This window comes from Phasianus colchicus, chromosome 17, assembly GCF_987193195.1.
Source record: "Phasianus colchicus chromosome 17, bPhaCol1.hap1.1, whole genome shotgun sequence".
Lineage (NCBI taxonomy): Eukaryota > Metazoa > Chordata > Aves > Galliformes > Phasianidae > Phasianus > Phasianus colchicus.
This window is the reverse complement of record NC_143452.1, coordinates 3,214,604-3,240,960: the sequence shown is the minus strand read 5'-3', so window position 1 is coordinate 3,240,960 and position 26,357 is coordinate 3,214,604. Positions and strand designations below refer to the sequence as shown.

Sequence of the window (26,357 nt, the reverse complement as noted above, 5' to 3'; positions counted from 1 at the left end):
ACCTGAGAAATCCAACATTCACCTCACACTCTCTTTACTGACCCTGGTGTGCACAGCACTGTTTTTCCCTTTCTCCAACAATCTGTGCCCTGCGGAAGCAGCCATGCCCAGCACAGCACAGCCCTGCCTTCTCCTCCCAGAGGTGCCCCTCCACCAGCACCCACTCACAGACACCCACTGCAGATATTTTAAGCACAAAACTCTGCTTTAAACCATACGTATGGCCCTCAGGTCAGATGAGAGCATTCCCCTCGCCTCCCTGAAGCTGGTTTGAGCAGTTGCAGGCCCGGCTGTGCCACCAGCACTCAGCAGCACCCTGCTGCCTGTGGGGCCTCAACCCGCTGCCCTGCACAGGCCGCAGCGGGGCCTGAGAACACACGTGTGTGTGTGTGTGAGTGTGAGTGTCTGTGTGTGTGTGTGTGTGGACCATAAGCTCCCAAGCAAGATGGCAAGGCAGCAAGGTGAAGGCATGTGTGGTGTTTAAGTGCTCTTGCAAAGGTGCTAAGCTGCCGGGATGGAGCCGTCCGCTCTGCTACACGAGCACCTCGCTGCCAGATCCTTGGAAATTCAATTAGTCCCCACTAATTAATTTCAGTCTAAACAAAAATGTAATTATGGGACTGTAAATGCCCACTTAAGTAGGGATAGTGACTCCAAAACAGTACGGCAAGCGAAAACCTGCAGACGAGTTTCTTTCATGGATAGCAGCACAAGTTTAATGTTTACTATTTCCTAAGACATCACCTATACAGATACCTAAAAGCTACAGCTATGCAGGAACACAACAAGGAAAGAAAAACCACAAAGATAAGGTCTATCTTAATATGAAATCATCCATTGCTGAAACATAACTGCTTGACAACAGAACAGGGATATTCATTAACAGAGAGAAAATAATTCACAGTAAAAGATATCATGCTGTAAATTTAGGTACTGGGTTTGCACGTCACAGTTCTACTCACAGCATCACAAAGCAGCTAAGAGGAAAAGTAAAGCACGTGCATGCCAACCAAAATGGCTTTTGGTGTCTTCATTAATTATTAAGAGGGCTAAGGATTTCAGGATGCAAACTAGAATCTTTCCATTAATCAACTAAAAATTTAGTGAAAAATACAATTGCTAAGTAGGGCAAAAGGAAAGGAAATTGAGATGACTCTGATACTGCTAAGATAATGCATTTGGTGTTGACCATCTCTTTTCACAAAATGAAAGCCAAACAAGGATGAAGCCGTTCCCTTCCTGAAAAGGGTCATATTGAAGCAAATAACAGCTCACACAGGACAGATAAAATATCCCTTGTTGTACACTGCAGGCTTGTAACAATGCCACTGCTCATCTGAGTGATGCTAATTAATCTTGAGCAGACCTATCATCAGTTACTGAGTCTTGCCCCCGGATTAAATGTAAACCAGCCTTGCATAAATTGAATGCCTCCTTTGAATATATAATTGAATTTGCAGAAGTGTGCGCCAGGGGGGTGTTTAAATAAGTGCACAAATATGATAAAAAGGACTTCACGCCATTATATCTAATTCAGTAAGCAAAAATAATGGCAGGGCACGTTCCAATTAGTGTTTGATTTATTTATTTTAACAAATCCAATTAGTAGAATGTTTTATAAAGTCATCCAATGTCAAACTCTCACAGACTCACTAGATAAAAAACAATACTTCTAAAGAGGCATAAAGAAATATACCAATGGGAGAAGCCTCATTGGTTATCCTGTGTTTTTAGATATAGACAGAAAATAAAATCCTCAGACAGTTTGATCAGGCATTTACAACATTCTCAGGGTGGGAAGGGAGGAACAGAGCAAGAGCCTCAACGGTCCCACTTGTCCTCTTCCAGGCGTTTTCTTTGGGATAAAAATTATAACAGCACACATAATTCCAACCAATGCTTTTTCCCTGGAATATCTTTTCTGAAAAGATTCATTTAGTTTAGAACCTCTTAGCCTAATAAAATATGAAGAGAGTACAGGAGGAAACAAACGGTCATAGAATGAGATAGTGGTTATGAATTGTAAGACTCCAGAAATTAAAACAAAACCAAACGCTCTCTGATCAATAATTTTTGTCTATACTTCACTGAAAGAGCTGCATTTGGCTCCTTAGGAAAACAATTTATTCTACACAGTTTGTCTTACAAGAATCCATTTATAACAAATTTTTCAGAATGCAGACTTCATGCAGTATATCCTTGAAAAATTTGTTCTATGTTGTTACTGGGAAGGAGAGGAGAACAAGCATGCATATCAACTTTGTGTTGAGTCACTTCATTTAAGACAGGGTAAATCTTTTCAAGGGCTATTGAGTTTTCTTCCATCAGGAGCGGTAGTTACTTCATGCACCTTCTACTCCATCCAGAAAGGTTAATACAGAAGGCATCAGAAATACACGTACAACCAACAGGAAATGCCAAGCTGAACTGGAGATCAGATCCAAATCCTACAGACCATACCTATTTCTGATGAGCACTGTCCAATGACCTCAGATCTCAACAGGCATCATGTCAAAGAGAAGGACAAGGTAGAAGGTGCTTGTCACCTCAGTCATCATTAGTTTCACACATAACAACATAGAAATATGCTTTGGGTATCTGCATAGTACAGGGTAGGAAGTTTCAGAAAGGCTATCACATTCCTCAGAAAATCATCCTTCTGCCATCTAATCAATCTGCTGTTGTAACTGGTTAATTTCAATCAGTACTTCCTCATTTTTCCAAACTAATTCTATATTACCAGGTTTTCAAGAAAAAGGTTTTTGCAAAGAGAAAAGTTGCCTTTACCATGTCAAGACTTACCATGTGTTCACTGCATTTATTCAGACTATGAGGAAGAGGAAGATGTTACTCTTTAAAATGCAGGGACAGCTCTGGTAGGGTTTTGTCCCTCAGTCATCTGAGGATCTACGCCAGGAGAAATTAAGGAGTAGATTCCCCAGCATATAATAAGGTATCAACTCCAATGTAAGGTATTTGTAACATCTTTTTCTTATGTCAGTTGCTTGAGTTCACATCTAACAGAAATTCAGATAACAATCATGAAACACAAATCCACATTTACCACCAAACTGTCGTGTTGACAGAAGTGCATTTCTCAAGGTATCCAGATATTTTGGGCTTCAGGAGGAAACATCAATGATTCTCCAGTGCTTCAAACACAATCCTTTCATTTCCCCTACAAGTACAATGACTTGTTGACTGTCCACTGCCACTATCAGTCCTCATTGTCATGGGACGATTCACCTGCCACAGGGGAGATCCACTAATTTCCTTTCCATCTTACTTTTAACACTTAGTATTAGTTGGTTCAGATGTATGCAAGGGAGGTTTTATCTACTCTAGAAGGTGCTAGATTTTTGAGATGCAGTGAACAATTGCCCATCTTAGGTACAGGCTATTCTTGTTGCATTTGACTAAATGTCATTCCTTTTGCACATTCCATCCCATGACATCAGATCTTTCTGATGATGGAGGTGGGGACAGGAGCAGGTGGGAGAGTGTGAGTGGATTTCTGTTACGTGTGGAACAAGCATTTAAAAGCTGTATTTTCTGGACTTGTCAGGTTATTACGTTTTCATTCTTAAATTCATTGTTATAGGTTTATCTTTGCAAAAGTTTTGCACGTTCCTCATAATTTCAACCTCAGACCAGTTCATACATTTCATACATTCATTTTTAATTCTGCTCCTCATCTTCTACTAAGGATTAGTGAAATCCCTTTAAAGTATCCTAGGAGTAAAACCAACATTAAATGTGATTTGTTTAAATTGATATGTCCAAATCAAGTACGAATCAACCTAACTCCACTTGCCAGAATGCGTTCTGTGTTTAGCAGCAAGAGTATCTTTTGCTTCTGATCACTCAGCTGTCAGTACTTCAATAACTTGAATTGTAACACTTAACTGTTTTAAATACATACTTTAAATACACCTTTATAATTTCATTGTTTTTTAGTTTTAAGCTGCAGAACCAAGTCAGTTAACCCAGCGCAGCACTCAAGCTGGTTCTCAAGGAATCCGGACTTTGCAAATTAAGCTTAGCTTCAGGCTGCTGAAACACCAGGATTAAGTTGCATGAAGTTTTCAGGCTAGCCTATCCTCACGTAATTAAACTTGCAAGATTAACACAGGTTTTCAAAATCATGAAACATTCTTAAATAGATGTTCCCCAATGGCTTTTGTTATACTTCCAGTTAATCATATCTTTTTAATTCATTAGTCAGGTAGCTTTCCACTCCTGTAGGAGGCTCCTGTGCTATTCACAGTATGATAAAATTAAGATTCCTTTTTTTAAAATGCAAATTCATAGCACTTACTTGCCTTTATTTTTGCACCATAAATATAACCAAGTTTAACTTGGCTCCAATTTCTCCTTTTTAAGTTACAGGACCACCTTTTTCCGCCTCAAATAATACTGTTTTATATTCCAAAATTAATCTTCAACATTTAGTAATGCTGCTTTTCTTTCCTTCCAGCATATGAAAACGGCAGGCTCTAGTTATTCTGTAAATCTGAACAGGGTTATCTAATGTTACGTGTATGGTACATTCTGACCAAATTCTACATCAGTTATTCCACTGGAGTCTTAGATCAGTCAGAACGCTCTATTGACTGACTTTATTTCAGCATTTTATAATGTCACATTGAATAGCCAGATATTCAGGCTGCATAGTCATTTAAATTACATATCTATGACTTTTCCCATCCACACAGGCAGGAAAAAAGCTGCCTGAAGGTAGCTCTTTCGCACTTATTTTCTTTATTCTATTATGAACTCTAACATTTTATTTTTTTAAATAAGTTTAAAATTAGTATATTGGAACTTCAAACAAGAAGCAGTCATTGATTCACTCATATTGTGCTTGGCGATGAATTAAATACTATATCAAAAGATAGCATATCAGAATTCCAAGGAGGATCTCTTTGTAGCTGAGATGCTTTCTTTGAAGACTTCGTGGCCAGAACTCATGAAGACAGTAGCTCAGAATTAGGAATTCATGTTAACTGCCACAGCAGTGAAAAAAGAAAAGCAGTTATACACAATCTGGTTGCAATCAAATGTAACTAAAACAGATTTTTATCAGTTTTAGAGACAAAATTAAGCTGAAATTTTCAGAAGCATTTTACTACCTCAATGCTCTTCCCAAGTGAAGTAAAAAAACTCCTTTTCTCTGTGGTTGTTCCCATCATTCTGTCTGCAGTGACCTCTCTAAACTGATTGCACCTGACATTTTCTAAGCCTTCACCACAACACTTCCAAAGCCAAGCCCCGCTAACACCTAGCATAATCCAGGGACCACAACTCAATTTTCTACTCACAGAAAGCTACCACAGCATGCATAAAGGCAAGGTAATAATAACTTAGATCGTGTCTGCATACAAGTAATTAGAAAAAAAACAACCAACAGTTGTTTAAATGTTTTCTTGTAGAAACTTAAATGCGGTAATTTCATAGACTCATTGAATAGATTCATAGAATGGCCTGGGTTGAAAAGGACCACAATGATCATCTAGTTCCAACCCCCCTGCTATGTGCAAGGTTGTCAACCACAGACCAGGCTGCCCAGAGCCACATCCTAGTTTGATTCTTGTTGATCAATATTGATTTCTTTGTTAAATTGCTTCTGAAGCATGCATGCAATTTAAGCATCCAGCATCGCATAGGTCTCCAAAGATTGCTTCTTGATATTTGAGCTGGTGTATTTAAAATGTAATAGCTCAACTGTATATCGGTCAAATACCAGCAAGTTATCTAGAAAGATGGATATAACCTGTTAAAACAGAATCTCATTGGCTTCCACAGCGATAATAACTTGCAATGAGTGTTGCAATTGACATATCTTGTTAAATTTAATTTTGTGGTTATTGGAAGTCACTCCCAGTGTTTGGCTGCATAAATAAATTTTATTGAGGTCTGCCAATTCTTGCAGCTACAAGTTTGTACCTTCCACAGACAGAGGTCCACAAAAAACCCTCTTATTTGTTGCCAGCAGTTTCAATTCACATGTAAAGTGCAGTGTCAAGGATAGTTGGAGATGTGTTTTTAAAACTGTTTTCAGTTACATCATGATCTTCATTTAATGTGTCAGGAACAAGTCAGGCCCTGAAATAACAGCAGCAAGCCAGCTGCTCTGTTCTCAGGTGCCCTGCAGTCAGGCTGGGGGCAGGATGTCAAATGCTAGATGGACTACGCAAAAGACCTTGCAAAGTCTGGTCAGCTGAGTGATGGCCAAGGCACTAAAAATCAGCTAGAATCAAAAGTTAATAATCTGTTACATGGTTTTCATTTTCTTTTATTTTTTAAGTCCATTTATTTTCTATTTTTCACACATTTTGACGTTCCTGAGTGCACCACTCACACTGCAATAACCAGGATGCTTTCCAGAATCTTAGTAAGGTGGGGGCAAACAGCGCCAGGAGCCTTGTTATCCCCTGCAGCACATTGTAAACATGGGAATCATGGGAAGATTTGCTTACTTTCAGCTTGCAGTGCAAATATCTTTGTCCAAAGAACAAAACACAGATAAGTGCCAGGAAAGACTAGATCCTTGTCTAATAGCACATGAATCCCTGGAAATATACAGAGCTCCTTTTCTGCTTAACTAAATTTCCTACTTCACTATGTGAGCAGAAATGCAAAAGTGGCCCTCTAATTACAGCCATGAATCTTCAACTTACAGTACCAGACCCAGAACATGCATTTAGCAGAGGCACAGCTGTTGGCTTCTAAACTCTGTATTAGAGAAGGACAGCAGGGGAAAAGGGAGAAAATTAAGGGCATTAACATAAATGCAGCTCTCTACTGGCAGCCCATACTCTGATAAAAAGGAGGCCACCACAGCACATCTCACCTCTCAGCACTGTTCTGAAGCAGCCTCACCTGCAACCAGTGACAAATCAAAGGTGATCTCTAAAAAATCACCATCAGCCATGCAATAGTGAGGCAGAGAGAACAGCTTTTGCTCTGTCCTGTGACGCAGAAAATCATTTGCTAATAAAAGATTGAGAACAGTTCAACGCTATCTGCTCAGATTCTTGATTTTAGAGGAATTCCAAGCTGCACAAATGGGCTCATTTGTAATGTTTTAAGTTCACTACACATTTCATTTCAAAATGAGCTCAGGCTGCGCTGTCATTATATAAAACTTGATTGGTAGCACATATATAGAAAAAAAATAAGAAGTATGCCATCATCCAAAGCCTTCCTCCCATTTCTGGGACGTATCTTCTCCATTTTGTGTCTGTAACCTAGAATGCTACATTTTAAATGGAAACGATTTCTAAAGGAGGATTTTCTGAATTCCTCAGTTCTTATTTCTCTAAATAGCATCAAGTTGAACTCTGCCAGGAAGCATTAAATGTTTAAAGCATCTCTTCCCAAGATACGAAAGACACAACATCTCAATGCAGTTACTTTTCAAGATACTGAACAACCAAATTCTAACAAGAAACCCTTTCCTGTCATACTTGATCATGATTTAAACCTCACGTCACTGAGTTGAGACACATGAACCAGGTACCCTAAGCTTATATCCCAAGTGCACACAGGTATAGCCTGTGCTTCATGCTGCAGTGCAAACATATTTGGTACAGCTGAGATGGTCCAGTGAAAGGCATCTAAAAATCCAAATTTAGAACCTATTCTGAATAACATTTAACATACATTATGTCACAGTATGTCAATATTTCCTTTTAGTAACCTAAAAGGATTTTCTAATGTTTTCTACTTAGTGTGCAGTACAAAACACTGAAGTTTTGTAGCCAAACAGTCACCACTGTTCCTACACTGAAACAGTCCTGGCTCACTGGTGTAATTCAGATGCACAAAAAGCTCATTTGCTGAAATCCAATTCTGGAAAAAGTCTTAGCACCACTTTAAGAAAGTAACTGCCTTTGCTTACAAAATTTCCCTTTACACTAGAGGTCAAACGACACTGTCTCTGTGGATTAGACAAACACTTGCTGTACGATATTGTTCTATCCACGCACCATCAAGCCCTATAAAATTCCCCTCCCACTTGATTTTGGTGCAGGGAAGGGATTTATGCATACAGCTGCATGCAGTCACTTCACAAGAAGACGACACAGGCAGCCTCATTAACATGTAATGCATTCCCAGTGTCCTCAGGTGAAAGTGCAGATACTTAGAGATGAAAGTGTCATCCTAAGGATTTCAGCTATGTAGTTAAAATCGAGTGTAAAAATTGTAATAAACTCAGTGTTCTTCAATAACATTTTCATGCCAGACACTGTAATTTTGAAGTAATTGTGCAGAATCTGATTCATTAAATAGATAATGCTTCAAAACACTACAATGATAATATTAATTCAGAAATTAGATTCAGTTTCTGATCAAATGAATTGGTACTAAATATACCTATCAAATTGGAACCGCATTGTAATTCCACTGGTATTTCAGTTAACAACCACACTACTGCCAAAAACGTAAGAAATGAAGGTAATGCTTTGTTGGTGTTTGCTCCATGGTCCTTCTCTTAAGAAATGCAACTTAAGATCTTTCAGGCTTCAGATGCAAGTTTTAGCATATCACATCAAGCACGGTAGTGACAAAAAAAAAAGCTAGTCAGGTATCTCCATTTGTTATTCATGCACTTCTTAGCCTAAGAGAACAAGCATGGAATGGTATCAGACCTTTGTTGATCCCCCCGGGTCCCATCATAATCACCTGACTAGCACATATCTGAGATTGGCAGAAGGAAAAGACAGCAGAGCACTTCATGCAGCTTACAAAACAGGAGAGTGACAGAAGCACGTCAGACCAAAGGTCAGACATCTGCCAGACGTCACTTGGGAAAGATGCAAAAGTAGGACAAGCACACAACAGATCTTCTTCAAAACTCCTTCCCAGCCTCAAACAAGCCTCGCTCAAGTCAGTTGCTCTCTTCCTGTGAATCTGATGGCCCAACCATCTTCAGAACCTGCACACTTGTGATGACTTCTGAGACTTAACCGTACTCTGACAGCTTCTGGCTACTACTTTCCTGGGGATAGTTAGAAACAGAGATGGGGTTATTTTTGCCCTTATGCAAAGCCATACAAGCACAGGACAGTGACACTATCTTTGCAGAGATGGCATTTGCCTCATGTGCTGAACTGACACTTTAGTGATGAGAAAGGGATTACAGTACATTGTTTTCCCATGTAAGTGACAGCGCTTGTCGGGCTGTACCCAGGAGGCATAACTGCTTTAAATCACATTCTGCACTTTGGGACAAGACAGACTTCTCACTAGGCTATCAGCCAACAGTATTTTTTTTCTCTCCTTGTGAAGAACTGTCTCTCAGGGAGAAAAAAAATCGGTATACTTGACTGTATTGCAGCAGTTCTAGTAGTTTAAGGCTATTTTAAGATTATCTAATGAAGAGAAACCTGACAATGAGGTCCCAGTTGGAATAAAGATGTTATTTAACTACCTCTGAAAACACTCATCTGTGGAAGAAACTAATAGAATTTCCCAGAACTGCTACCACAATTAACACGGACTTTAAAAAACAATATTTAACTAGCAGTTATCATTTTATTAGCATAAAAAGAATCAAGGTGATGGACTTGGTTTCAAATGTAAAGATTATACCAAATTGCTTTATGTAGTTCAAGTTTTACTTTAATGAAATCTTTCCCCTTTCCTCTTTTTTTTTTTTTTTTTTTTCCCTCTGAGAGATTTTATATCCATAAATCATCTGCATTCAACTGCAGGACAGCTGGGAACATTGATTTATGGAATATATTTGACCTGAGTTATAATTATGTCACTAACTTCCAAAAACACTGCTCCAACCTCAATGATCCCACTCCTCAATGAATCAGGCAATCTTCACACTGTACACAGAGCTAATTGACAAAACACTTCTTCAGCAGAATGGATGTTGTCACAAACACTGAGCGAATTTGATTACACTCAACTCCAAAAACAAGAAAATCATAACTAGAGACCTTCTCTTTCTTTAGAGTTGACAGCAGCCACTGGGAATACTGCATGCATGACGGCAGCAAGTCATGAAGGACTGAGCTATTATTGCTTGAGCCAAGTGCCAGGAATAAAAACTACATCGTCTATCAGCAGAAAATCCAGCTTATCTGATTATCTCTACCTACACCGACTGAAGTAGAAAACATCAAGGCATTCTCAAGAGGACTACAACCAATGGCATGGCATCCATTGGTAGCATCACTTTATCTTGCTGCTGTCACCAGAGATCATCTCAACGTGGCCTTTTAAGGCTAGACAGCGAGCACCATACGGAGGACAGAATGATGTAAGAAAGAATATACTTCTAAGTCTCAAGAGGTTTCTACAAAACACTGTTTCACTTCAGCAAAAGTTCTCAGACTGTTCTAGAGTGAGGTTTCCACATCAAAGAAAAATCTCATTGAAAAACACTCTTGTGAGAATGGTATCCTCAAACCTGCACAGGCTGGGGATGTGAGAATGAAGTTTACATTTACCTACGCAATGAGAGAAAGTAAAACTGAGCTGCCTGAGCCAGTGGAAAGCACCAAGACCAGTAAGCCACCCTACCACAAAGCTTCTGGATGTGTAACTGAACATATACTTTGGTGACTGGTCAGTGAAAGGGTGACCATTAGAAAAAAAGAGGAATCTGGAGCGTTTAGAGCGTTCTGTTATTTTCCTTTTCTTTCTATGTATTTCCATGAGGACCACTTCCTAGCCTCTGTCTTCCCAGATTAATAAAGTCACGCTCTTGTGGTCTTTTCACAGGGAAAGTTGTCAATTTTACCAATTACCCTCATAGCCCTTCTTTGCATCTGTAATGTCCTGAATTAATCCTTCTTCTAAAGGAGTACCTAAATTGTACACAATATGCCATATTAAGTTATTTTTTATCTGTATAACAGCACTCTTATTTCACCATCCTTCCTTACAGGAATACGTTCCCTATTTTGGGACAAATCTCTCAGGCTCACCTCAATCTCCTCTCATTAATGCTCCAGCAGCTTTTTGTCACTTTCAGCTGATTTCCTATCTTAAAGCAAAAATCTAATTAATCCCGACATGCATGACCTTACACACTGCAATACTAAATTACATCCAATTTCGATTTCACCACATTTCAAAGTTTTCATTCCTTCACTCTGATTAATTTATCCTCTTCCAACTGTGTGTCAGTGACTGCTTATGGATTGCACATTCCCTGCTTTTAGGTTGGATGTTGGGGGAAGTTCTTTACAGAGAGAGCGGTGAGGTGCTGGAACAGCTGCCCAGAGAGGCTGTGGATGCCCCGTCCATCCCTGAGGTGTTCAAGGCCAGGTTGGATGGGGCCCTGGGCAGCCTGGGCTGGCATTGAATGGGGAGGTTGGTGGCCCTGCGTGTGGCAGGGGGTTGGAGCTTCGTGATCCTTGAGGTCCCTTCCAACCCTGGCCATTCTGTGAACATCAGTGAAAAGAAGTTAGATCTCAAGAATTATCCTTTACACCTTTAGCTAACTCACCATCAGTCTCATACAGAAGAAAGGTATACACAAAGTTAATAATGCCCAGGTTAGTCACAGACTCATCCATTTAACGGATTTCTTCTATAAAAAACATTATTTTCACAGTATTGTGTTCTAAAACTTGAATTAGATCAATCGTATTACATTTTCCTAAGCAGTCCATCCCTAGCACTGCACCTCAAATCCACTAAAAATTTTTCAGTAACATCCATTCAAACAGTATGCCCATGTACTGGTTTCCTCATAAAGTCTATCTTGTAGGATCTTTATGAGTGTGCTTCCAAATACCTTGGATTTAAATTAAATCTTTATCTACTTTAGCAATCAACATTGCAGGATTCAGTAGTGATTGAAAAAATTTGTACCAGCTTGAGCCAATCTTTCATCCATCCAGTCCCACAGAGTTTATGACATTAAAGGTTTTGACTACTTGATTTAATATCATAGATAAAGTCAGTGGACTGTTATGCTGGTACTGCAAGAATTGGGTAATTATTTAATAGAATCTGATTTCCAGTACTGTCAAATTGATACAATATTTAATAGATAGGAAAGTAATGATGAGAAACAAAAGAACAAGTATACTTGCTCTAAACCCTTCATTTAACAAGTTTCTATTTGACTTTCTCAAATCTTAAGTTACTGTTTTGACATGAAACATCAATGATTTAGAAATTAGTAACTTGTAAGTACATTATCAGTTACTGCAAGCTTAGATCTTCATTCATGGAGACGAGGCGTAATTTTACAATACTGCTGACATGCACTGTGTTGATAAAGCATGCTATTTCTCAAACTGGCTTTATAAGTTCATTTACATAAAATAATAATATATATATACATGTAATAGACATAGACATAGTTAAGAAAACCAGTAATATCCTGTTTTTGCTAACTGTAAAAGTCAGGCAGTTTACTCCCAATCTTTTATATGTGGATTGATAACAAGTATTTTTTTTTCTTTCAGTCTAAAAAAAAAACATTTTGAAAATAGTAATCATCTGCTAAGTAATAGTTAATCACCTGTTTTTCATGTAAGAAGAGTGACTAGCTGAAGACAGCAGTGAGAGAGCTTGGTTAGGAAGCAAGCAAGCCACAGAAACTTGTTGAAAGCATTAGATATCTACCTTGTTGTTTAGGACAACATGGTACTATACAACATTTGGGATATTGTATAAGAGAAATGGAAAACCACATTAAAGAAACTAAAGCCCTTTTTTAAGGCTGGATGATGACACATCTACACTTCCACAGTCCTCCATTACCGAGCCATCCAAGTTAAATCCTTATTCTTAGCATTCCCAAGATAGAAGACTGAGAACCCTTACTGGGGAACTGTTATGGAAATGAAGTTTTCTGCTAAAAAGCACAGCCTTCTTTTGTTACAATAGAAAATACTGCAAGTTTCTTCACATCATTCACCTATATTAATACAAGCAAGACTTCAAATACTAACTGAGCGATGATGTGTCAATAAGTGCAAGTCATGTCTGATGATCGTTCCCTTTACTGGCCCCCAACGTATTTATATTTAGGTGCAAGGACAGTCAGTCCAGTGAACTTAAAACCTTCTAGAAGGCTCGTCTACATCTACTTTTAAACAACTATTAGTCATTCAAGATTTTCTCACAAAAAGAGACTGCACACAGAGGAATATGTACATCTAGCAGGAGATCTTGTTTGTTTCATTCACTGTAGAATTTTCAACTAGCTTCACGTATTTCTAGGCTCCTGCAAAGGTCACCTAATTTTGCCCATTAACATGTGATTTTCCTATAGCAGATGGAAAAAAGCTTCAGCTGATTTAAATGACCTTTGCAGCCTTCATGAACTCTTAAGCTGTTTTATACACACGCACACACACTGCTGTCTAACATGATACACTGGAAATGTTTTCAAAAGATATGCAAAACAGATTACTGAACTAATCATTATCTCTTCTTAAGATTTTTTTTTTTTAAGTCATGTTCCTTTTCTGTATGACTTTCAAATAAGTATTATCTGCTTGAAACCCCTCAGAACGCAGGCATGTAGAAAGACGCCAGTGGATTATAAATGATTATATTCTTAATGTTCTAAATTATTAAAATTGCTGCCTTTCAGCACCACTGTTTCTGGACAAGTATAAAGTGTTTTCCAAGAGCCTTAAGTCTTTTTGACTAAGATATCAATCACAAGCCTTTTTCAAAAATGTCTCCTGGAATGGATATCCATCCTTTTTCATTTTGCCAGAGATGAAAACTATACCCAGCTGAATATCCAACTTTCCATGCACTTGTATTATCAGAGCACCCCAGAGACCTAAATGATGGTCAGGATTTGAACAAATTCATGTTATTGTGCTAAACCTCTTCATTTCTTTGGAATTTTTAATACACTGTACGCTTTAAAGAATCAGTAATGGGTTCCCTAGATAGCCGAGGTTTTGGTAATATGCTGGGAGGCTGAGAATTTAGGAATCCAAATACAAGTTCTGAGATTTGTTGCTAGAATAACACTAATTTATCTACTAAAATGTTGGTTTCCTGTAGTTTGACCAGAGGGACACTGAATGAAGCCCTTGTAAGAAGGCTAAAGGGGGAGAACTGAAGGACTACAGGCTGTCCTACTTCTGTTGTAATTCGGTTCCTAAAACATGGTTTAGGTTCTACAATATGGCTTAGGTTTGGCTGGTACCAGTCAAAAATGCTCAACTCACTTGAGCTCATATTTGATTCCTCTTTTATCCTGCATTCCTGCACTGTGCCATGTGCACCAATAGGGCACTGTGGTGCCAGAATGTTCTTGCACTTACATCCCAAGCAGCAGATCCCAGAGTTACTGTTACAGGTAACAGTAAGTTAAAGTGCAATAGTTGGATTGGTGAAATACAACAACAGTCTCTGGCTGGTAAATGGGTAATTCCCCATTTTACAAAACTGACCTCTCAAATGAATGCCTGCTATTTCCTAGACAAGTAAAAATCTGTTGTTATCTATACACCCAATCTGAATTTGGCTGCCAGCAAGGCAGGCCATGCACAATGGTGCCAGCTTTCTAAATGCCTCCAAGTATCTGCTTTGGTTACCTCCCCCTTGGATATTTCATGGTTCAGGGATGCAGACTACAAACAGTTTGACAACTCCTGAATAGAGATAACTTCAAGTCCTAGGACTTGTGTATCTTCTTTCTCTATTAAGATTTTACCTATTTTAGAACATGCAGTATTTTAATTTTTCTTTGAAACAGTCACAGCATTGTTCTCACTCAACACATCTGCTTTACCTGAAGAACACAAAAGGCTCAGCAAAACCTTGACTGAAAGTTCACAATGCTACCATTATCCATCAATCTATAAAGGAAGACAGGTTATAAAAGTAATGTTCTACTTTCTGTGCAGCTACTCTTGGAAAACCAGAAAGTAATGGATGCTCTAACTTCCTTAGAGACCTCAAATGCTCACCGTACAACAGCAAACAGGCATTTTCAAGATAAATACTGCTTTTGAAGAAAGGGTTATTGTTTCCCCTTTTTCACAGGGCATATGAAAAACGGCTTTCGAACAAAATAAACACTATGATTCTATATCATTCATTTACTTTCTCTTTAGGCAGATGCATTTCCAACGTAGAAGCAAGCACAGGCTTCCATCCATCCAAGTTCCCTCCTAATTCTTTTCTATATCAAACTCCTATCAGAACTCCCCAGTAGTCAACAAGCAGAGCAGACTCAGTGCTCTCAGATCAGCAAAAAGACCGTAAGTCCTCGCTCCGGAACACACATCCCTGCTCACACTTCTGACACAACGGAGTTCAAGTGCAGAATGTGGTGTTTTGTTTTTTTCTGCTATCAGATTGCATTCACACGCACACCCCGCCGTCATGTCTGCATTCACGAGTGAGCAAACTTTCAGCGCCTGTAACTATAAAGCTTTCACTTGCAATTTAGGTTTGAAATTCTCTGAAAGGCAAACGATGTTGGAAACATTCTCGTAATGTGGGATAAATGTATCTACAGAAAATTCAAATGCATCCTCAGGTAACTGTTAAAATCACGAGTAAGTTCTGAATCTGCTGACTTGCTAATTGACAAAAGCAGCAAAGTCACTTTCCCTTCAAATTGCACCTTAGATAAGAAGCCTATATACAAAAATAACCAGATTTCTCTTCCAGAGGGAAAACCAGAGTCAATATTTGCCTTCAGTTTCAAGTATGTGAAAAACTCTTCGAAGTGTGACTCTTTTTTATATCTTTTCAGATAAATTATCTGACATCAAGGATAATGCTGTTATAAAAGCAAAGCAAAATCTTTCTGCTTCACAGCGAGAAAAATAAATATTTATAGACTTTTAATTTGGGCTTATTTGCAGAGAACTCTGCATATCAGGATGAGCTAGCTGTGAAAACAATGAATAAAAATAGCCAAGGACAAAAGAAGCAGGACAGACAAGGGATCATCATTTTGATGGCTTCCTTTGACAACTGCTCTGTGTGTAGAAAAACACAGCTTAGCCTCCAAACTGGCCTCTGCTGGTATTTTTTGAAAATAAATTACTTTATTACAACCTTCTAGTAGAATTAATTCTGCTTGAAGATGTTATCTACCACTGCAACAACCATATTTCCTCCTCTCACCCTCTCTGCTATGCTGAGCTGACCACAGTCTGGATCTGTCCTCCTTTTACCCATCACCAGGAGTGACAGCATTGGGTTTCACCTCCTCCAGCACCTTCTGCACTCCTCCATCTTCTTTTCCAATACCAACAACATTACATAGAGTTCAAATCAAGAAATAATTATGGAGCAATGTTTGTGCTTCACCCCCACCCTCTCTTTTTAGGCAACATTATTATGTTGAAAAATCACAGCTCAACTTGAATTGGTGGAGATGAAAAGCTCAGTTAAAAAGTCAACTATAGAACCAGGAATGGAGAAAAATTAGATTGAAGCAAGTTTGAAGCCAGAGGCCTTGCCAACACTTTCTCACCCTAACAACACCCTGAAAAAAGCAAGGGTTTAATTGCATTTTTCTCTCCCATACTACTGGACATACTAAAACTATATGTTGGAGAGAGGGGAGTTAACTTGATAAATTTTTTAGGGCTGTAGAAAGGATGGCTGGTAAATAACAAGCAAGATATATACTAGAGTATGAACTCTTCAGTTCTGTGAAACAGAACCCAGAAGCACCAGGCTTTATCTGAGCCCATTCTGCAACCATCGCACAACACCTGGGCATTTTGCCCATGTTGGTGCTTCTGGCATACAGCAATATCAATATACACAAACCCAGAGCAGAGCTGCTTTTCACAGAACCACAAAGGTTGGAAAAGAGCTCTAAGATCATCCAGCCCAACCCCAACCCACCCCACCATGCCCACTGCCCACGTCCCTCAGTGCCACATCTCCACGGTTCTGAGCACCTCCATGGATGGTGACCCCACCACCTCCCTGGGCAGCTGTGTCACTGCATCACTGCTCTTTTGGAGAAGAAATTTTTCCTAAATTCAGAAATCTGAACAGACAGCAGAAGTTTAGATTTGTGCATCTGCCCAGAAAAATCTGCACTGACCACACTCATGGAGAAACTGCAGGACGTGACAAGCAGGCACTGCAAGCAGTCAGTCCACAAAGACAGCTGCTGTGCAATGAGGAGCAACTGAGCCAGAAGCAGCCGGGACTACAGGGGAACACCGCACAGAAACACAGCTTTCCTGATGGTTTCTCACTCTGCTGCCCAAGATGGAGTAACCCACTGCTCCAAATACAATTTCCCTTAAGATTTCATTGCACTTTTCTCCATATCCCACTCCATTTTCCCCCTTAACAACAGATCTTAAAATCTGAAGATCCTTGAATGTTAATCACCAAAGGCCTGATAAAAACTGCAGCCAGCAGCTGCCTCTTGCACTAAATGCTCTGGGACTGCCCTCCACATGGCACTGGGACAAAAAGCACAGCAGCAGGACATTAATTTGCTTGGTTGTGGTTTCCAGAGGAGCTTCCTGCATTCCACCATCACCTACAGCTGCTAGAAAAGAAAGTGACGTGAGGAAACTTCAATTCTTTGAAAGGGTAGATAACAGCAAGATAAGAAGAAATGGTTTTGAGGGAGGGAAGATTTAGGTTGGATGTCAGGGGGAAATTCTTTACAGAGAGAGTGGTGAGGAATTACTGTCACTGAATGCAGCGTGAGAAGTTGGTCGAGCTGTAGTGCTTCTTGTTGGCAATGAACCCCAGGGAGGTTTGCTTAGACTAAAGTCTGTGTAGGGTGGCACTCACATTATGCATCTTCCAAGTGTTGTAGCAACAGCAGTGATCAGATTTATGCAAGGGAAGGTGATTTTTCTTACTTTCTGGAGGCAAACACTGAGGGGAGGTGTTTGGAAATGCTGTTACTCCTCAAGCAGAGGAGAGAGACGGGCACCCAGGGAAGGGTTCCTGGTGTGGGAGCTGAGTGCGATGGCGTCACGGTGCTGCGAACAAACAATTCCATGCAGGACATACTACATGGAGAGCTGGCACCCAGTTAGGTGGTAGCTGTCTGAGGGCTCAGAGTCTCAGGGTTCTGGGAGTACAGTGCTGCAAAGTAGTGGCATCTGGGTTGCTAAATTGTTTTCTTTTTGACAGCCTTACGCTGCTCTGTTTCCAGACAGCAAAATCATCACATCGTGATGGTTCTGACTTGATGGTGTTGCATCACAAAGCAGTGGTCAGCCTAAGCAGAATGAGAGAGCTTTCTGATATCTGCGTTTATCATGTGCAATTAAATGGGTCGCTGGTGGCCGTGCAGCCTCAGGTACAGCTGGCACACGGCCGGGCTGTGCTGCAGCAGCAGGCAGAGCCCTGCTCAGCCCTCTGCCCCCCTGGTGCGTGCTGCCACGCAGTCACACAGCTCGGGCTCTCAGGGTTCTGGAAGTCAACGGTTTCACCTCTTCCTCGTTCCCCGTCCCTGTTTGCACTGGGATTCCAGGCTTACAGTTTAGCTTCCAGAAAGAAAGAGACGCAACAACTGCTCATTTCAGGGTGTGTGGATGTTTATTGTCAGTGCCCAGCTCCCCCCGCGCCCTCTCTGTGGCAGGAGGGCCATCCCAGCTGTCGTCGTAGCGGAGGTGTTGTGTTCTTCCGGCACTCGGCGCTGTTTGCTGGGCTCTGTGCAGTGCCCGGCTCGGTGGTAGCGGCGGCCCAAAGCCGGGCACTGTGGGCTGACCGAGGCTGATGAGCGGGGGACGGAAGGATGAGCTCGAGCTGCCGGTGGTCTTCTCCGGCAGCGCGGGGAAGCGACGGTCGGCCGGAGCTGAGGCGGAAGAGCCGTGCGGTGCCTCAGCCTCTCCCCGCCCGCTCTTTCCGTCCCCGTGCCGTTCCCGGCTGAGGTCGGGCCGCCCGCTCACAAGTCGGGGTGCCGCGCGTGCTCTCCGGCGCCCATCTGCCGCTCCCGCGCCGCCCGCCTGAGCCATTCGCGGTCCTCGTCCTCCCGCGGTGGCTCCTCGAAGCGGCTGCGCTGGTTGGGCTCCCCGTGCCAGGAGGAGCTGCGCACCAGCGGGCGGGGGGACCTGGAGCGGCTGCGCCGTGCTGGGACGCTGCGGGAGCGGTGGGCCGATCTTGTCTCCTGCCGCTCCCTGGTGCGCTGCAGCCTTCCCGGGTGCCGGCGGGTCGGGGGGCGACCGGAGGGGCGCCAGTCCAGGCACTGTTTGCTTAAGATTCTCCGGCGGCACAGGGGGCAGTGGGCGCTGTTGGCGGCCCACTGCTGGATGCAGACCCTGCAGAAGATGTGCCTGCAGGGCAGGGCGCGGATGGTGTCCACGATGTGGTCCAGGCAGATGGGGCACCGCTCCTCGCGGGCCTCCACCGGCCAGACCCACGCCTTGCGCCTCCGGTTGGGAGCCGCCTCCCGGCTCATGGCTGCGGCTGCCCTGGCGCTGTGGGGCTCCAAGGATGGAGTGGGAGCCCCAAGGATGGATTTGCTGGAGGCTGCCTCTTGCAGAGCAGTCGGCAGTCTCCGCGCCTCCACTCACAATATAAACTCGCAAGACTGCTGTCTCACGCACTGGCAAGGTCTCAGTGTCTCGTGCTCCCACAGGAAGACGCGCACACCTCGAGAGTCGCCAGCAAGACTCAATGCGGGCTGGGCCCGCTGGGTATTTATAGGCACCCGGCCATTGTGAGGTCATGGGCTGAGTGTGACTCCGCGATGCCATCACAAGAGCACAGACAGGTGGAGGTTTGCTGCCCGGTTGTTGCGGCGTTCCTATTTTTGGCATTTGCCTGCCCCAGTCCATCCAAGGACTTTCAGTGGGACATGTTCACAAGCAGTGACAAATAAATGATTGATGGAAGCCACCAATGGAATGGATCTGGTGTTGCCATTGATCAGTGCTGTACTGCGACCGTGCTGGTGTTTGATAGTAGTGCTAGCAAAGTAAATGCTCTGCTGGGTGTTTTTCACCAAGCAGTGGAGGGGCAGTGCTTAGCAAGAAGGATCCTTGTCTTGGTGGGGAAGGAGCAGCACAGCTTCTCTGTTCCTCTTGTCTCCTCAATCTCTCTTCCCGCCGCTCCTCTGCACCCTCCAGGACTTTCCCTTACATCCTAACCTAATCTGTTCCCTTTTGGGGTGACTTTTAACATGTCTTGGGTGGAGAGTCATGAACGTCATGTTTATAGCATGTTCCTATTGGAGGGTGTTATCCTACTCAGGGTATGAACTTTAATATTAACATCTGCCTCCTTCACGTCACTTGTCTGTCATTAGTTCTCCTGTCTTATTTGTGGGTTGGTTGGGGGTGAATGTTTGCTTTGCTCTCCCTTTTCTGGCCAATGTTCTTGTGGAAGGAAGCCTTTGTCAGTCTTCACATCCCTTGCTAAAGCCGCCTCCAGGTGTGCTTTGGAGAGCATTGGTGGCCAACGGGCTTCTCTGCAGGGCTGCTTTCCAGCTGGTCACTCCTCACGTGCCCTGGTGCCTCGGGTTGTTCCTCCCCGAGGGCAGGACTTTGCACTTCCCCTTGCTGCAATCCTTGAGATTCCCCTCAAGCCGTTTCTCCAGCCCGCCCGGATCCCTCTGGACGGCTGCACGGCCTTCTGCTGCATCAGCCGCTCCTCCCACTTTGGGATCCTCGGCGGCCGTGTGAGGGTACGCTGTGTTCCGTCACCCAGATCCTTCTTGAGGCTCTTATCTGGGACTGGACCCACTTGTGACCCCTGCAAAAGAGCCTGCAGGGTGGCTGCAGTTCTTCCAAATTCAGGCAGAGCAGCAGATCTGTAGAGGTGCAGAGGGGCACGGGTATCTCAGCCTTGCAATGTTTGCAGATTGCCCCGAGTCATTTTCCAGGTGCAGCTGAAGTGGTTTCACAGCACAGTTACAACTGTATCCCAAATGCCTACAGTTGCTGATGGCCCTGCTGGCATGTAAGCATCTCATGCTGCCATCTGAATGTGGTCATTCAGCTTGCAGCCCTGTCTCTTAGCTTCATTACCTACCTCAGGTCCCTGCCTCGTGTCACCAACTGGCATTTCACTCCTGTAGCCTGGAGGCCAGTAACGAGTGGCGTCCCCCAGGGGTCTGTCTTGGGACCGGTGCTCTTTAACATCTTTATCAATGACATCGATGACGGAATTGAGTGCACCCTCAGCAATTTGCTGACGACACCAAGCTGAGTGGTGTGGTCGACAATGCTGAAGGAAAAGATGCCGTTCAGAGGGACTTTGAGAGGCTAGAAAGGTGGGCCTGGGTGAACCTGATGAGGTTCAACACGGCAAAGTGCAGAGTTTTGCACTTGGGCCGGAGGAATCCCAGCCATCCCTACAGACTGGAAGGAGCGGTCCTTGAGAGCAGCCCTGTGGAGAAGGACCTGGGGGTCTTGATAGATGAAAAACTTAACATGAGCCAGCAGTGTGCCCTTGTGGCTCGGAAGGCAAATGGGATCCTGGGCTCCATCAGAAGAGGGGTGGCAGCAGGGACAGGGAGGTGATTGTTCCCCTCTACTCTGTTCTTGTGAGGCCCCATCTGGAATACTGCATCCAAGTGTGGAGCCCCCAGTATAAAAAAGACAGGGAGCTGTTGGAGAGGGTCCAGAGGAGGGCCACAGAGATGATCAGGGGACTGGAGCACCTCCCCTATGAGGACAGGCTGAGGGAGCTGGGCTTGTTCAGCCTGGAGAAAAGAAGGCTGTGGGGTGAATCATTGCAGCATTTCAATACCTAAAGGAAGCCTACAAACAGGAGGGGAATCAACTCTTTGAAAGGGTAGATAACTGCATAAATGGTTTTAAGTTGAGGGAGGGGAGATTTAGGTTGGACATCAGGGGGAAGTTCTTGTGGTGAGGTACTGGAACAGGCTGTCCAGAGAGGCTGTGGATGCCCCGTCCCTAAAGGTGTTCAAGGCCAGTTGGATGGGGCCCTGGGCAGCCTGGTCTGGTATTAAATGGGGAGGTTGGTGGCCCTGCATGTGGCAGGGGGGTTGGAGATTCCTGATCCTAGAGGTCCCTTCCAACCCTGGCCATTCTGTGATTCTGTGAAATAGCCACAGCCATTCCTGCCCAGAGTGCTCTCCTCTGCACCACGTGCACTGAAAAGCTGTGGCCATCAGGAACAGACCATCTTTCCTTGTTATCTGAGCTGCAGTTCGGAAAGCCAGGATTCCTTCTACCTTTGCACAGTGCAGCAATACAAGAAGCTTGCGCTTCTCAAGCAGAATCCTCATGCTCAGTGCATCCAAGCAATGACTCGATCTTGTAATTTAGGAATTCCTTAGAGGAGGATTTGACTATTCTGGAGGAAAACAAGAGACTATCTTTCACAGTAAACAGCATCAATTCCCCCCAGAGGTGAAGACAGATATGTGCCCACTCTGACTGCTATAGCTGCTGCTTCTCAGGCTGATCACAGACAACCCACAAGTGTGGAAAATGGAAGATTCTCCATTTTTCTAATGCTTCCCACAAATCCAACTATCATCTCGAAATGCAATACTGTGTTAAAAAAAAGAAAAAAAAATCTACTTTTTCCTGCCTTACAGAGCCTTGATCAATTCACCCAGGTTTTTAGGATAGATGAATTCTGCTTTGCAGGTAGGCAGCCAGTGCATAAGCAGAAAATCTGCTCTGCTCTCAACCTCTGCAGGTTGTGAAGGGTTGGGGCTGGGAACCAACCCCAATGAGGATACAAGTCATAGCAGTGACCCTACAATGCTACAAACGGAAGCACAGACAAATCCTAATTCTTAGTGATTTTCACAAAGCCTTTAAGCCAGCAAAACCTTGCAGAACTCGAGTCACACGATCTATTGTTTCCCTACCCTGAAACACTTGCAGGATTCATCGATATACAGAAAGTTGTCATTCAAACCGCCTGCAGCTGCAAGTAAATGGGAAATTAAGACAAGGGAATTGGGGTTAGCTGGCTCAGGTGCTGAAGGTGTGCAGGGGCTACAGTGGAAGAGACAGGGAAGAGGTGCTAAATATTTACGTGAGGAATCTGAAATTTCTCTCAAATCTCAAGGCAAATTGTAAGCATTGGCAGGATTAACTCCTGGAAAGGAAGAACACTGTGCTCACATCATTAGGAATCTCTGCCCTCCTTTCCTACCCGTAAAATCGTTGCTGCAAGCCTTAATATTAAGAAAACTGTTCTGATGATTTCAAGACTCACTTTCTGGCAGTGCCAATTACTTTTAGTTCCAAAACCAAAAAATTAAATTGTTACTTTGGATCCTTCTCCTTCCTCCTATGTAAAAATATCTGCATAGACAAACACAAGAAGAAGATAAAACCTCAGATGACCAAACAAAGTTTATTTATATGTGAATTGTATTCTTTAGACATCCTTTACAGGAGTTGCTTTATTACAAATGTCAGCCTTCCTGTTCCACAGTGCAACAACCACACGCAGGACCATCAGCTGCTCTCCCAATTTGTTCTCTAACCAGCAAACCAAACCTCAAGCCCTCAAGCTCTGTAGCCCTTAACAGACCCTGAAGCACAGACAGCAGGTAGTACAAAGTACAATATTTTTCCTAACACTGCAGAAAATACCCAAGCACTCTTGATTGCCAGACTTAAGTGAGAACAGAACGGAACAAAAATACTACCACCATTAACACATCTCAGCTGATGCTGAAATGAGTGCTTTATTTGGAGCACATACACAACATCAGACTCTTCCATTCCTCATCCACTGTCACAAATACGATCACCAAAACGTTCTGTCAGGGGGATAAGACAGAGGTGAAGGCTTGCTTCACACTGCTGGCGTTCCACTGTTTCTCAGTTGCCCCATCACCTCCACAACAACAAGAACCAGATGAATATTTGCTCCATGACAAATGCCTTGTGTCAGTCAAATTGTTCAGATCCTGAAATGATGACAGAGAATGTTAGGAGTATTTTCTTACTTTCTCTAATGCTTACCACTCATCTGGAATAAGACGTACTGCATCCAAGTCCCTGCTCTCCTGAGAGGCACAGGACCTGCCCCTCTACCCTCACACGTTTGAAGAAAACAAAGCAGTGAGAATGAACACAAATTGGAGCCAGCCACTAAAACTTTGGGGGATGCATCTATAGAATTTTTTCTGGTAAGCCACTTAAATGTTTATCTGCCCATTCTATTTACATCCTCACACTTGCTTGTTTAAACAATGAGGATTCAAGCAATCTGCACTCCAAGCAGCCAACGCTGAACTCACAGGCCTTTCACAAAGAAGGCACAGCCTACATTTACAGAAACAAAACCAGTGCCACCATGGCAACAAGTGAGCAAGCAGTGTAAATTCCTTCTAAAACTGGGAAGCAATCTTGCCTCTAATCACACTGATACCAGGTGTACGACTCTTAAATACAGTCATTCCTGGCACACACTTTGCAGAAAGAAAACATTAAACTGTGTACAAATATTCACTGAAAATATATTTACAGATGTGCACTAGCAATAAAAATTGAGTCTGTAATACTGCCTGAGATGATTTTCATTCAGGTGGGAAATAATCTGAAAATAATCAACTGTGTACAAAGCTAGGATTGCAAATAAGCACGAGCTTTGAAATAAATACCTATATTTTGAAGTAAAAGTACTAAGGACTGATGTCTGTAGTCAACTTCAGCTAAAAAAAGCAGAAGTAATCAACTAGATTTGTTTCAAAGCATATGGCTGTCAAACCAGAGTTCTTCTCTACTCATTTAAAACTCCCTAGCCAGAGATACCCAGGAAACACATAGACAAATGGCTAAAAGACCACTTTGAGATTAAGAACTTCCAAATAACACTGAACTCTGTTAATTTTTTGGTGGAGAGACAAAAGGGTAAGAGGTGGACATTTGATTTTTGGGGTGGTTTTTTTTGGTAGTGGAAGAAGTTGGTATTGACCTGAGAGCTCAATGGCCCAGCACAACCCAAAGGACCATCTCCAGTAGCTTCCTTCCCTTATTTCCTCTTTGACTGAGGCCATGTAATCAGGTGGGTGAAATGAATTTTAGAGAAACAGCCATCCTGAAAGACCTGGCTGCAGCACTAGCTTTGATGACCTAAAATAAGGAATCATACCTCAAAAACAAAGCATTACTGCATCTAGAAGCCAGAGATGGGGTGGAAGCCTTCCAAAGCCCTTCATCTATAAATTGCTGCTTGCAAACAAACTCACAGCAGCAGTTCCAGCCTGAAGTGCTCCATCCAAAATGAACTTCTTTTGGAGCAGCTGCAACATGGGAAGCACACCCTGCTCAAACCCTCTCTATGTACAAAGTCAAACATCTCAGGTTTTAATGTGCTGCATCTTAGAACCTAAATACAGAGCTAACTTGAAAGGAACCACAGGAACTATTTCAGAACTAGAATTATTTTTCTGGAGTGCAGCAAGAAATGTTTGCCATTCAAGTTCGAGAGCCAGAACAGAATAAATACCTTCCCACTTCTTGGCATGGCACATATACAGCAGTAGAAAAGCACAAATACACACCTACAGCTGTTGAACCAGGAGAGGACTTGTCAGAAAAAGGTCACAGTGAAAGGGTTGTTAAAAGTAATAAGCAGTTTGAGACAAAGTGTGTGAGTGGAGAATGAATAGCGTCAACAACAGGAGCAAATGACATCAAAAATAACAACATTCTGCAGAAGTAAACTTTCTAACGTGCTGCCTTGCACCTCTTTACATTCCCACAACTTCACTGCAGCACTTCTCCATCCCCTCCTAAAACTGCAGCTAGCTAACCCAAGCCAGCTGGAGCAGAAGAGAGGAGCACCGAGTGCAGCCCCCACTTGGGCATCCCAGTCTTACCTATTTCTCCACTGTCAAAAATGTACTTGACGTTAAATCCTAGTTTGAATGTCTGAAATTTCTACGTATTTCCAATTGTTAATTATCAGGAAAAAGGAACATCACAACAATGGCTTGCTTTGGAAATGAAGTTTAGGGATCTCAGGCTGTGTCTATAGATTACAGGCATACAGACAGACTCACGCATATAAAATCCTATTCTTATTGATAACAAGTAGGTTACAGAAGTTATCAAATTCAGTACCAGCTAAAGATACCTGGATATCTATGGAGCCCATTTACATTCCCTAAAACCTAAAAAGTACCAACATGAAGCGCATAGGTTCCCAATCGTCTGTCTGTCCTAGACTGGAGGCAACTGTATGATCTCACATGGTTGCTATAAGATACAAACATGGCTCTCATTGTCTTGTGAGTTGAAACATATGGAAATTTAAAGTGTGAAATTGCAAATGATTTCTACATCTTGCATCCAAAACGCAACTATGTACAGATCTCCTGTTTTCTTTCGTGGCAAACAGTTCTGTCAGAGAGCTTACAGCTTGAAAAAGCACTATGCTTCTGGTCCTGTACTTGCAATTTAAGGTAAAAATAGATTCCACTGCCCTGTACCTCAGCGAGCATTTCCATCCCCCTAGTA

At 42.6% G+C, this 26,357-nt stretch overlaps 2 protein-coding genes across 13 annotated transcripts in view; both read right to left on the bottom strand.

The window, feature by feature from the left end:
- PTPRT (protein tyrosine phosphatase receptor type T) overlaps window positions 1-26,357 on the bottom strand; it is a 432,503-nt gene that overhangs the window by 319,687 nt on the left and 86,459 nt on the right. The window lies entirely within an intron of this gene.
- On the bottom strand, window positions 18,218-19,733 carry LOC149915587 (uncharacterized). Its single transcript, XM_090152361.1, has one exon. The coding sequence runs from the start codon at window positions 19,731-19,733 to the stop codon at window positions 18,471-18,473; it is 1,263 nt and encodes a 420-aa protein (XP_090008487.1). The 3' UTR covers window positions 18,218-18,470.